Below are 12,500 nucleotides of genomic sequence, written 5' to 3'. Positions count from 1 at the left end.
AATCATGGGTCAGGCTTTGGGACAATTGGGGCCATTTAAAAGTTCCTGGACATGGGTTTGGTTTGGTAGGGAGCTTACCTGGTGTGAAGTAAACCCACAATTTGAACCCTGGCACCACAAAAACTAGGCGCATGACTGTAACTCTACAACTTGAGAAGTAGAGGCAGGAGGATCAGAAGTTCAAGGTTATCCTTGGCTACACACTGAGTTTGAGGCCAGTCTGAGCTACATGGGTCTCTGTTTATAAAGGGGTAAGGGATAGGGGCTAAAGAAATAGTGCAGCAGTTAAAAACACAGGCAGCTCTTCCAGGATCCAGGTTTGATTCCCAGAACCCATGTGACGACTCACAACCAACTATAACTGCATTTCTAGGGGATCTGATGCCTCTTCTAACCTATGCTGACACCAGCCATGAATGTGGTGCATATACATGTACTCAGATATACACATACATGTATAAAATATTTAAAGCACACGTTTTTGTTTTTTTTTTTAAAAAAAATCATGCTCATTCAGACAGCTCTAGCTAAAAATCACCCAATGTGTCATGTCCCACCTCCAAGAAGTAGGACCTGTAGAGTTGGGAGGAAGAGGGGACTTGGTAGAAGGGAACGTAGAGGATATGGGGGAACTTTGACCGAAAGAGAGTGGGTGTGATTACACAATAGATGGAGAATGACTGTGGAAGTGGGTGTGGACAGCGCAGGTTAGCTAACACTTGGGAGCTTGGCCCAGGCACCAATTACTGCTTTCACTGTACACATGAGGGTTGTAGAGACCACAAGTCTGCCCTTCCTGAGACTCAGAGGAAGAAGCTGCTGAGACCCTGCTGTGTCTGTCCAGAGGCCACAATACCTGCAGCACTGAAAAAGAAGAAGACTGTGGGCTTTTGAGGCCCACAAGAAGTACAAGAGAGCACTGGGATTTAAGGTATGACATGGTGACCTACCCTGTTCATGAATAATCCCTGAAGAATGAAGATGAAATATTTTGGAAGTTTTTTGATGAACTTTGAAAAGTAGAATAAGTATTTATAACTTACTACTGAAACAAAAAGGAAAGGGAAAAGTATGTTAAAAATTGCACAGCCATTTTAAAAGCTGGGAAAAGCCATTTTAAAAAACAGGGAGAAGAGAAAAAGTAACACAAGTCACACCGCTCCATAACTCAACCTTTGTGAGTTTGAGTTTTATTTGAGACAGGGTCTCATGTAGCTCAGGATAACCTCTACCTAGCTATGTGGCCAAAAATGGCCTTGAACCCCTGATCTTCCTGCCCCTTATATCCCAATTAAAACCAAAAAACAACTAAGGTTTACTTACATTCATGAAGTATCTGACTGAATGTATCTGACCAGTCTCCTTAGTCATCTGACTTACATATACCCACACCCAAAATCTACTGTGGGGAAAACTCAATGACCATACTGGCCTCAAAAGACTGTGGACTCCCTTTGCACTCCTGCTAGGCCACTGAGAGTGAAAAGACAGTCTGCAATTTGCCAGGGTTGGCAACTGTGTGGTGACAGCCATAGGTAGCTACAGGGTGTCATTCTTACTGGGTGGTGCAGCGTCTGGGGCAGCTACTCCCAAGCCCTGCCCTCCTACCCGCACAGGCACAGTAAGCACCTGGCTTTCTTTTTACCTCCTTTGGATCCTTGATTCTTGTTCAGAAACCAAAAAGAAATTGCCCAATTTGGTGTCAGTGGCTAGGCTGTTCAAAGGGAAATTTGGATCCATCTCTAGAACTGTGTATGTCTCACTCTTGCTTTCCCTTTGTCCCACTGCCTTCTAGAATCCAGCTAATCCTGTGGCACTGCATGTGTTTTGTAAGCCAACTCAAATCCTCTGTGAAACAAGCCCAGCAAAGACATGAAAAGGACATAATCACCTGGTAAGCCTGCCATGGTATAGGAGGGCAGTCTGCACAGATCGCTGACGCTCAAGAATCCCTGACATTTCCTTGGAACTTCCCTAGGGAGTCACAATTGGGGTGCTAAAGGCCTCTTCTAGACAGGAGGTATATCTTGTCATTCTGAGATGAGGTGAGTAACAGCACCCAGCCAGGACAAAGCCCAACATCAACACTTTGGTTTCTCTGAGGCAGCAACCTCCTCATCTGCTTTCCTCTCCTTCCTCCCTTCCTTCCTTTTAAAGAACAGGAACTCTGGTAGTTCAACTTTCCTCAAGAAACCAAGCACCAAGGAACTGCTTCCTGGCTTTTATTAGGATACAGCAGAAGCTCTGGCTCCAGAAGCTGATTCAGGTGATCAGCAAAGTAACCCATGACACCAGTGGACTGGGCACCAGAACAAGCAGGAGAGACTGGAGGCAAGAGGAACGTTGGCTAACCTTAAGCTGACACTATCAGACCAGACAACAGTCATCTTCCTTCTCCAGGCCTTGGCCTTCAATAAAGGATTCATTCTTTCTTCTGTGCCCCTTGGCCACCCCATTGATGCAGATTCTCACCACGCCCCAACAACCTGCTCAATCTCTTCACAGCTGTAGCTTGGCAAGTCCCACAATACACAGTGATCAGGGCCTCAGGTAGGCCAACAAGAGGATTCCTCACATCTGCACTCCAATCCAAGATGGCTGTCACCTCCATGATCTGGAGCAAATTCCAACCTTCTGAGCCTGAGAGACTCCTCTGGACTACTCGGCTTCTGTTGACATCAGAGCAGTCTCAAGCACAAACTGCATACCTAGGCAGGTGAAGGTGGTCAACAGAGACAGGCAGAGGCCCAGCCTTAGTTGAGGAACAGTGTTTTTATGAATATGAGCATCAAGGAATGCTAATAGTGCACAGCTAGAAGCACTGAGACAGAACCAACTGCCTCTCCATCCAGTACTCCACCCCTCTTGCACTGCACTTTGACAAGCAATTCCTAGACTGCTATACCCATAATCCTAGTCCCTGATTCCTAGATACTGAGTTCTGAGGCCTCAAAGCTGCCCTTGTCTCCTTTCCACCTCAGTGAGATTCAGGCCTCCAATTAGTCTTCTTGGCTCATCTCTACCAGTCCCAGCATCTCCAGCCTAGTGAGGCAGAAATGCTCCTGAAAGGATCTGCCTACCTCCAGCCAGCGGAATTCTCCCAACCCTTTTCAAGTGTCTCAGGTTAGGGGCCTGACCACTGATCCCTTCCTCATTGTGCAAAAGCTAAAAGTCTTTTTTTTTAATACAGACGGCAGTTCTACAACAAGGTCAGCACAGTGACCGTATTAAGAATTTCTATCTGGAGTTAGGAAGGCCCTGTCCTACAATCCCTCCAGGTCAACTCATTTTTGCTCTATCCAGACTCTCCCAGGACCTCTCAAGAATGTCAAAAGGTCAGGGATAATCAGAAAAGATCCTACAAGGGGACCAGAACCAGAGTTTACAAATATGAAGGGTGGGTGGAAATAAAGAGGTTGAGGTCAAGAAAATCAAACAGAAGCTAGCACTGAACACAAGTCATGGATGAGGTAAAGGACAGAACTTGAGAGATTTCCAAGGTCTTATCTACAAATTTGATAAGTGAGCAGAAAAGGGGAAAAGACAATAGGCTTGTGAAAGAAAGCTAACCTCAAGCACTATCGTGCTACCTACCATGAATCAGGACAGCTGTGCAGGGCAGGGTCTAGGGCCCTACGTGCAACCCCTCACAAACACTCACCTGAGTCACAGCCTAGGGCAGAGGAAAAGGAGAGGAAGCTCCATGGAGCTCTAGGAGGACCTGCCAGAATAGATCCTAAGTGAGTGATGGCAAAGAAATGAGTATGCAATTCCATGTCACTGGGAAGCCCCTCCAGACAAGTTTCTGACCTTGGCATCAGTTACTGTGCAAAGCTGGTCCTCCTTACTTTTTCAAATGTCAGAAAAAACTAGCACCCCATACAAATTCTTGGAAGACAGGACACAATGGAAAATATTCCAGAACTAAATATAGTGATCACACAAATACCCAAGTTAAACAAGCTGTAATATTAATGAGGCATGAATGAACAGGAACTGTCTCCAGGGCTGAATAGAGGCTAGCCACCTTATCAGGAACATTGTACAAAGGCTTGCTGTTGGTGTCCCTTGGGCAAGAATAGAAGAGAAAGCTTTCTTCTCAAGTGGGGAACCCATTTATGACCAAAGGGAGATTAGACTGAGAGCATTTTCTTGTGAGCAACAGTGAAAATCTGTTTCAGTTTAACCTGCAACAGTGTAGTTCTGACCAAGATGCATTATTAATTAGGCAAAAGAGAAGCCCCATTTTTAGTTACCCATTGAATACAGTCTCTTCAAACACAGTGACCTAGAATTGACAGTACAGCTAACTCTCTGTTTATTGTGGCAATGGGGATTTCAGCAACAATAACAGTCCACTGGAAAGCAAAAATAATCCCACTGGATGCTCTACAAGGTGTCTACTTCTACACTGGGAATGATGGCTTCCAGTGGTCACCGAGGGTCAGCTACTAGCTTTCAGAAACTGAAAGCACACATTTCTATCTCAAAAAGCCAAGCACCTGGGTCTACTGCCACCAGTGGCCTGGCAGGCAGCAGATCACCCTCTGTAGAAAAGGGATATAGGGAAGATAGGGACATTGCCCATGCCTACCCACTAAGTAGCTCCCCTTCAAACAAGTGGAATATGACTGTGAGCAGGGGAGAACAGGGCAGCAAGCTCCAGGAAAGAGAGGCAGAAAGGAGTCCAGGACTAGAAGCTAGACAGGAGGTCCAGCAGGAGACAGGTAGAGAGTTGGCTGTACTGGTATGACAAGTCCCACCCTCAGCAAGCTGCATGGCATTTCTAGGAAGAAAAGCAAACCGCTGTCCCACCTCGGGCTGCGCGGTCACAAGTGAGGCAGGGCTGGGCCCAGTCGCCATTTGGACGGGAGGCTAGCCCCAGGTGCGGCAGGCAGGGGTGGCGCTGGCTCAGTGGCTGCAGCTCCTCACTCTGACCCAGCATGGCCCCTGTGCGGTGCTGGGGGCACAGCGAGGCCTCTGGTGCTGTTGGGCAGGGACACACACACACATACACAAAAAGAGACACACCATTAGAGGCTGTGCAGCAGCACACAGGGGACACAGGCCAAGGCCACGCAGGGTCCTGCCTTATCCAGGCAGTCAGTCCCCTGTGCTTAGAAGTAATGAAGAGCCTGTTGCCACCTTCTATCCCTGGATTGCAGCTCAGGAGCAAAGTCGAGAAAACAGGAGCATTCAGAGCTAGAGCATTAGAATCTTAGAAGCCAGGCAGGGTCTATGGCTAAAGAACTCAGGCATGGCTTAAGAACCTGATGAAGCAACCAGGTTCCCACACTCCCATCTTGTTCCTATATCTTGTTCTACCCTGTTCAACAACTATGGTGGTTCTAGCCACTTTGTTTCCTCCACAGGAAGGTTCTTGAGGAAAATAAAACAATTCTCCTCTAATAGTGTAGAACTTAATCTAGGGAGATTTCAGGAGATTTAAGGTTATCTTTGGGTATAAGTGATCTCATAAGTCATCATTACTTAGGGAAAGCAACTCAAACTCAAAAAAAAAATACAATAACCATAAATACAACAAGAAAATGCTAACCTGCTCCAATGCTAATAACTTAGAATTCCTAGAGGCAGGAAGCTTGACTTTGATATGCAAATTGCTCAAATAATACATTTTTCAAAATTCTAACAGTGGTTCAAAATCAGACTGAAACCTAACATACAAAAGCAGAAAGTGCTGGCAAGTAGCAAAACTATTAAGAACGAAACGTGTTCTGCCATAGAAGTCATGCATATAACACATACCTGTCACCCAGCACTCTGGAGGTTGCAGAAGACAGCAAGTTTGCAGCCAGCCTGACTACATAGGGAAACCCACTCTCAGAAAACAAAAACAAAAAAGGTTCTGTTATGCTGACATTATTATATACTAATTCCAAAGGTATTGTTTTGGAAACCTGTTTTTGCTGCCAGAAGATAAAGCTTATGCATACAAGGACTACCTGAGCCACCATTCTCGAGTTCAGGGTCCTCAGTGGCTGCCCAGCCCTAAGAACAGAGAATGAACATTGTGCCTTGGATCACTTCCTGGCAGAGCCCAGGAGTCCAGTTGGATCAGGAACCAAATACCATTTCCTCTCCCTGAAATCTCTTCTCAATGTAGGACAAAGATCCAAAGTGATCCATCACATACAATACAATCAGAACATACATCAGTCCTGTGCAGTGCAGACCCAGCCATGCAACCAAATCCAATTCCAGAGACTCTTTTCCACATGTGACGATGTCTTGCTGATGCTGAGCTATGGAGTGTTCCTCTATAGGTGAAACAGAGACATCCATCCTCAACACTCTGAATAATGAACCATAATGGTAAATATCAAGCCATTTCAGAGACCTGCAGCTCAGTGGAAAGACACTGAGTCTAAGATTCAGAAGCGCAAGTTTGTTTCCTCCTGGCTACAAGGTATTTGGCTCCCTACAGGTCAGGACAATTGCTTTGCTGACAGACATTCTTGGACCCAAAAAAAAAAAAAAAAAAGTCTGGTGAGGCTGGCCATAAAGCCCACTTTCTCCCAAGAACCTAAGAAGCATGGGCACAACGTTGCCTAAGACCCACAGAGCAGCCTGGGGACCAAAAGCCCCTTTGTGACTAACTCAATCTAGATCAAAGAAACTGTCACCTGAGTTGTCAGAAGCTGAGAACTGAGGACAGAGTGGAACCTTGTGACAGCCACTGCTTTCTCAACCCCAGCATCTACCACTCAAAGCTTGAGCAAAGGTGGGGTACTTTAGCTACTCACAGCCATGGTAGGAGGCCGGTGAACCCCCAGCCTTGCCATACTCTTGCTCCGAGTAGCTAGTAGAAAGGTTGGGCTGGCTTGAGCCACGGCCGAAGGTAATCTGGTTGCTGCCCACACCAGTGGCCACCTGAGCCATGCGCTCTTTGGTTTTGAGAGCCTGGACCCTCTCAGTCTTTAATCGCTCCTCATCTTTGAGGAGAGCAACCAGCTGCTTTGATTTCTCTCGTACATTGATACCCTGATCTTTGCCATCACGGTCAATGTACTGGAAGTCCTTTAGAGTCTGAATGGCAAAGATGTTCTCACGGCACTGCTGGGCTACCCGCTCCGAACCAGTTTTGATAAGGTAGTCCAGTAGTGTCAGGGCCTTGTACACATGCCGCCAGTTCTTGCCATGGTCATTAAGCCGCTTCCAAACCATGCTCATGATCTCCGAAAAGGCCACTACATTGTAGGTCAGGTCAGCAATCTCGGTCATCAGAGAGCTAGATGGGCCCCACGGGTCATTGGAGGTGGCTTCCCGAACTTTGATTTCAGCCTCTGAATAATTGTTCACAATGTTTTTCATCTGCCGTCTGATAGATGAAGTTGTCATTTTTATCTTTTGTCAGAAATGTAAAGCCCTTCAAGAGAAACTTTTCTTTCCCCTGAGTCTGCACTCTAGGAAGAGCTTCAGTGTCGTAATGCAGCGGGAACAGAAAGATGTTCAACAGTCATTTCCTCCTCCAAATCCTCAGGTCCCAGAAGCTGCAAGCCATGCCCTAGAAAGAAAAAGAAAACACGTTGCTTTGATAAGAACTGGCGATGAGAGTCCAACACAAACTGTGTGAGAAAACACACCCCAGTTCCACGGATGCAATGCATCCATCCTGCTTTCAAAGCTAAATGACACATGCTAAATAAACCTTAAACTCAAGTTTAAACCTTAAGCAAGCATGATGACATTGTTCCATCTCTTAAGGCTTTAAGTGGAGTGGTTACTTTGCAGACTATATGTTTCACTACCAACCAAAAGTCAAATGTAGAAAAGTCAAGGTATTGAGGAAGATGTTCTTTGGTGCTGGATACTGAACTCTGGGCTACATGCACCTCACCACTGAGATGCACTGTCATCCAGTCCTGAGAGTTTTTTACATGTGGGGCAAGAAAGTTTCGTTTCAAGAATACCTTAAGACTAAAGTGCTTGTCCATGCCTTTGAAATTGGGTTTTGGCTCACAAGCCCCTAACTGCCTGAAAAATTCTCCTTAAGAACCATCTCTCTGTGACCCTAAGTGTGAATTAGTGAAGCGCTGACTGCTCTTCTAGAGCAAAGCTAACAACCTACAACACCTCTACCTCCCATTACCCACCTACCCCAGCTTTCAGGAGCCAAGCATGTGAACCCCTGTTTCAAGCATAACCCCTCATCTCAGAGAAGAAGCAGAGATCCAGAGCTAAAGTCACAGGCTCCAACCACACTCATCTCCTTTCCTCCTCCAGACCGGAAAGAGCTAGAGCAAGGTCCACAACTCCATCATGAGGCACTGGTCCTAGAATACAGTGACCACCAGCTACCCCATTCCCAGTGACCACCCAGCATCTAGCACTGTACCCAACATGGAATAAACAATGAATGAAACCACTTAGAAACAGTATTCCTGTCCTCAAGGTCACAACTAAGCAGGAGATAGTTTCCTCATTGGTGAGATTAAAAAAATAAAAATAAAAAAACCTAAACCCCCTTTAATCCCAGCATTCAGGAGGCAAAGGCAGGTGGATCTCTGAGTCTGAGGTCAGTCTGGTCTATAGGAGCTAGTTCCAGGACAGCTAAGGCTGTTAGAAACCTAAACCCAGAAGAGTCCCGGGACAACTGAAAACTGAAGGGGAGCAAAGGCTCTGACTAGTCCTGCTACAGTCGCTCAGTCCCCGTGGCCTGTTGTCTAAGAGATGGTTCTTGCCATGACAGATGTCAAACACGCGTTATAGAGTCTTATGGTTGGCTGGCTACTGCAACAGACTAGGACCCTCCTCCCTACACATCCTCATGCAGCCCAGAACCTGGCATCTGCATGGACCTTCCACTCTCTGAAAGCACCAGACATTCCTAGCTTCCTTCTCCAAGACGCAAACAGGCAATGGGCACATCAAAAACAGGCAAACGAAAAGGAGACACAGAGCATGCAGCAACAGGGAGTAAGAAGAAAACATCTCAAAGCTCCAGGTGCTTTCTATGCTCATTCAAATATGCTGAGGAGTCTGTCTCTGCCTGAGGCCACAGCACAGGCTTTTTCTGACAGCCGGCATGTTCTGCCTCTCTACCATCTGGTCAACTCTCATGAATCACTAAAACTTATCAGAAGACAATCTCTGTGACTATAAAATCAGAGTGACTGTACATCTGATTTAATTAGGTTTCTCACTCACAATGTGAAAAACTGCAGGAGAAGGGATAGTCCTCACAAAAGAAAAAAAAGAAACCTCTGATTTTCAATGAGCATTTCTCAGCTTAACCAGCTGTGTCAAAGTCAGTAGTACTGTTCAGATACACTTAATGTCTGGAACTCTGAGGTGTGTCACTTGATTTGGGACCCAGCAAACATGCCTAGCCTATACTTAAGAGGACCCAGGTTTAATAGGACCCAGGTCTAATTTCCAGGATCCACATGGCAACCCAGGGAACCTGAAGGCCTCTTCTAGTCTCTGTAGGTACCAGACATGTCATGTGTGTGTATGGGGGGGGGTATGCGCGCATACACACATATACATACACCATACATACACACACACATGGGCAAAACAATAAAAAAATAAATCTTTAAGTTAGATGGCAGCAGCTTACACCTTCAATACCAGCACTTGGGGAGGCAGAGGCAGGGAGATTTCTGAGCTAGAGGCCAGTCTGGTCCACAGACTGACTCCCAGGACAGTCAAGAGTTGCACAGTGAGCCCCTATTTCAAAAAACATTAAATAACAAATAAATAAATCTTTAAAGAAGTTTCTCAAGCATGTGAAATAACCAATTATAACCAAACCAAATGGATAAAATTCCAACCCACAGCAAAGCTGAACTCACCAGCTGTTCTGGAGAGTCATACCATGAGCAATACGAACTTCAGGCCTGAGGCTAAAGTTCAGTGGCACAGGTTACTTAACCCACCCTGGGTTCTAGCTCTCATTCAATACAAAGAAAGAAATGGGGGCATGGGGAGAAATGGGACTGAAGTTACTAAGGAAGCTAAGAAGCAGAGATTTGAGTGTCTGAGACCAGCCTAGGCTACATAATAAGATTTAAACTAATTGAGGAAAGAAAGCAAAAAGGGCAAAAAAAAAAAAAAAGTGTTTAGACTATGGGAGTTTTAAAGGCTCCAGCACTATCTTGTAAGTAACGGAAGGATATGCATACCCTTTTCTACACAGACAGGCAATCTTGTTAAGTCCAAATTGTTCTCAAGATCACAATTCCCCTGCCTCAGCCTCCCAAATTACGTATGCTATCACACTTGGCTGATTACTACTTACTTTCTACCCTGGAACTGAACTATGTAAGCTTTACATGTGAAGCAAGCATCCCCAACTACTTTGGAAAGTTATCAGTATTTTTTGGAAAGTGGACAAAAGGAGGACAGAGACAGAAGTGGGGACAATCAGGGCACTGGAAACCAGAATGAACTATCTGGAGATCTCTGAATAGGACTTCAAACTAGCAGAAAACCAAGAATGGTACTAAACTTCTGGAAGCCATGACAAGGCCAGGACCAGAGGCAATCAAAGACAGAAGACACAAGAGTAAACAAGGAGGCATTGATGTTCTTTATTTTTTAAATACTGAGTCAGTATCTAAGAAATTTGCAAAAAGCACTTTTGTTTGTTTCTTGTACTATGTCAAATCAAAGGAAAGAAAATTTTAGAGGCTGAAACAAAAGTCATTATCCTTTAAGTAAAGGTGGGCACAAGTCAAGACGTCATGTGAATCCCTGGGTCTGCCGTGCCGACTGCTCAGCTGCATCAGAAGTACTTTGTACTCTACAGTGGGGCACATTGTTGTAAGCAACACCTGAGAACACACAAAGGGAAAGCCTGAGCGGGGCCTCAAATAGAAGCCTAGCTTAGAGCCACACTAGACTCTCAGCCCATAACCCCAGGCTGACATCAAGAGAACTCAGTATTCCCCAAGAATGCAGCACAGTCAACAAAAGTGGGGGCTACCTACTTTTGCAAATGGCCTGACAGGAAACAAAATAACCACTATATCACTACATCTGTGGAGACTGGGAAGGTGGAGTCTGACATGTTTGAAAACTAGTCAGAATTAAAGTGACAGTGGGAGTTTAAAAAAAAAAAAAAAACCCTGAATAAAAACTCCAAGGTTAGAATGATGTATCTGGAAGCAAAAATAATCCCATAAAAACGTGTGTATTTGTGCGGCTGGGTAAGGAAATGCCTTCCAACCTAGAACTGCTTAACTCTAAGCAGTCCAGCAAGGGACCTGTCAAAAATAGGGGCTGGGGTGACGGCTGAGCAGTTAGGAGCGCTAGCTGTTCCAGAGGCCCCAGCACACACGGTGACCCAAAACCACCTGTGTGCAACTCCAGTTCCAGGGGCTTAGATATCCCTTCTGGCCTCCATGGACACCATACATGTTACACATACATACATGCAGGCAAAATACCCATAACATTAAATAAATAAATAAATAAATAAATAAATAAATAAATAAATAAATAAATAAATAAAAACAGTCAGAAGACCCTCTACCATCAGTTGACACCAAAATAGCTCTGTGGGTTACTATCATCAAGAACCCATACCTACTGAGGGACACACCTAACACCTATCTGTCAACACTCCCTCCCCACTCCCTCCCCAAACCTAGCAGGCACAGGTCATTCCACAATGACCCTGGCAATCCAGGCACAATCTAATTTCTAGATTGAGAAGCCTTGCCTCAGATGAAAATTCAAACCGGGGCCTAGCAGCCTTCTGTGACTTTACACATACTTCATCTCTCTAAAGCATCTGACAGCCTGTGAAGTGGGTGTGCCTACATTTCCACCAGTATCATGACAATGTGGTCCATATAGCCTATCTTCCAGAAGTTCCTGGAAACCTATTCAAAATCTTAAAGTAGAAACTGGGGAGCAGAAGATACACTGAAGGGAAGACAGTGTAGCAATGGCCATGTGAGGTACAGAAACAGGAAAGAGGTGTAACTGGTGATCCTTAATTAACTGGCTATCTCCTGTATAGGGAGTCCATAAGAGGAAAAAAACCTATGTCTTCTTCAGAGACAAGTACCATGGTGTCCCTACAAGGAGGGTGCTGAGACCACACAGTTCATGTGACGGAGCCAAGCAGGCCCTCCAGAGGACAACAGCCCAGTCAGAACAATATGGACAGTGCCATATTCTTTTCAACAGTGATCATTTTAGTCTGAAGAGAAAGGGCTATTGTGGCTCTGCCTCAGTCAGGCTAGCTTTAACTTAAAGTCTCATAAACTGCTGCTGCACAGAGGAAACAAGTAAAAAGGGAAAGTTCTTTATTCCTCTCACAACACACACACACACAAAAGTGAAATTTAGCCACAAAGAAATATCCTCTTCCCTAAAAGAACCTACCAACCTTCATTCTAGTAATTTCCTTGCTAAAAAGGCCAAATGTTACATCCATGGTATGAAGGTGGGCTTCAGGAAACCTTTACATTCCTAACTTTAAATGGTCCAGGGGGAGGACAGATATGTCTGGGCTGGTTGATGGT

The 12,500-nt window shown here is 45.3% G+C and overlaps 1 protein-coding gene across 5 annotated transcripts in view; it reads right to left on the bottom strand.

The window, feature by feature from the left end:
* Positions 1 to 12,500, bottom strand: part of Epn2 (epsin 2) — a 68,232-nt gene that overhangs the window by 23,956 nt on the left and 31,776 nt on the right. For 3 of the 5 annotated variants that reach the window (XM_048448169.3, XM_048448171.3, XM_048448170.3), the window contains exons 2-3: positions 6,765 to 7,525; positions 4,816 to 4,986 (exon numbers count right to left, since the gene is read on the bottom strand). In XM_048448169.3, coding sequence (XP_048304126.3) covers positions 4,816 to 4,986; positions 6,765 to 7,359 — 766 coding nt within the window. In that variant the 5' untranslated portion in view covers positions 7,360 to 7,525. The remainder of the gene's footprint in view (positions 1 to 4,815; positions 4,987 to 6,764; positions 7,526 to 12,500) is intronic. The other 2 variants (XM_048448172.3, XM_048448174.3) reach the window with 1 other exon arrangement.

This window comes from Myodes glareolus, chromosome 9 (genome assembly GCF_982192425.1).
Source record: "Myodes glareolus chromosome 9, mMyoGla1.1, whole genome shotgun sequence".
Taxonomy (NCBI): Eukaryota; Metazoa; Chordata; class Mammalia; order Rodentia; family Cricetidae; genus Myodes; species Myodes glareolus.
This window is presented reverse-complemented; position numbering and strand designations above follow the sequence as displayed.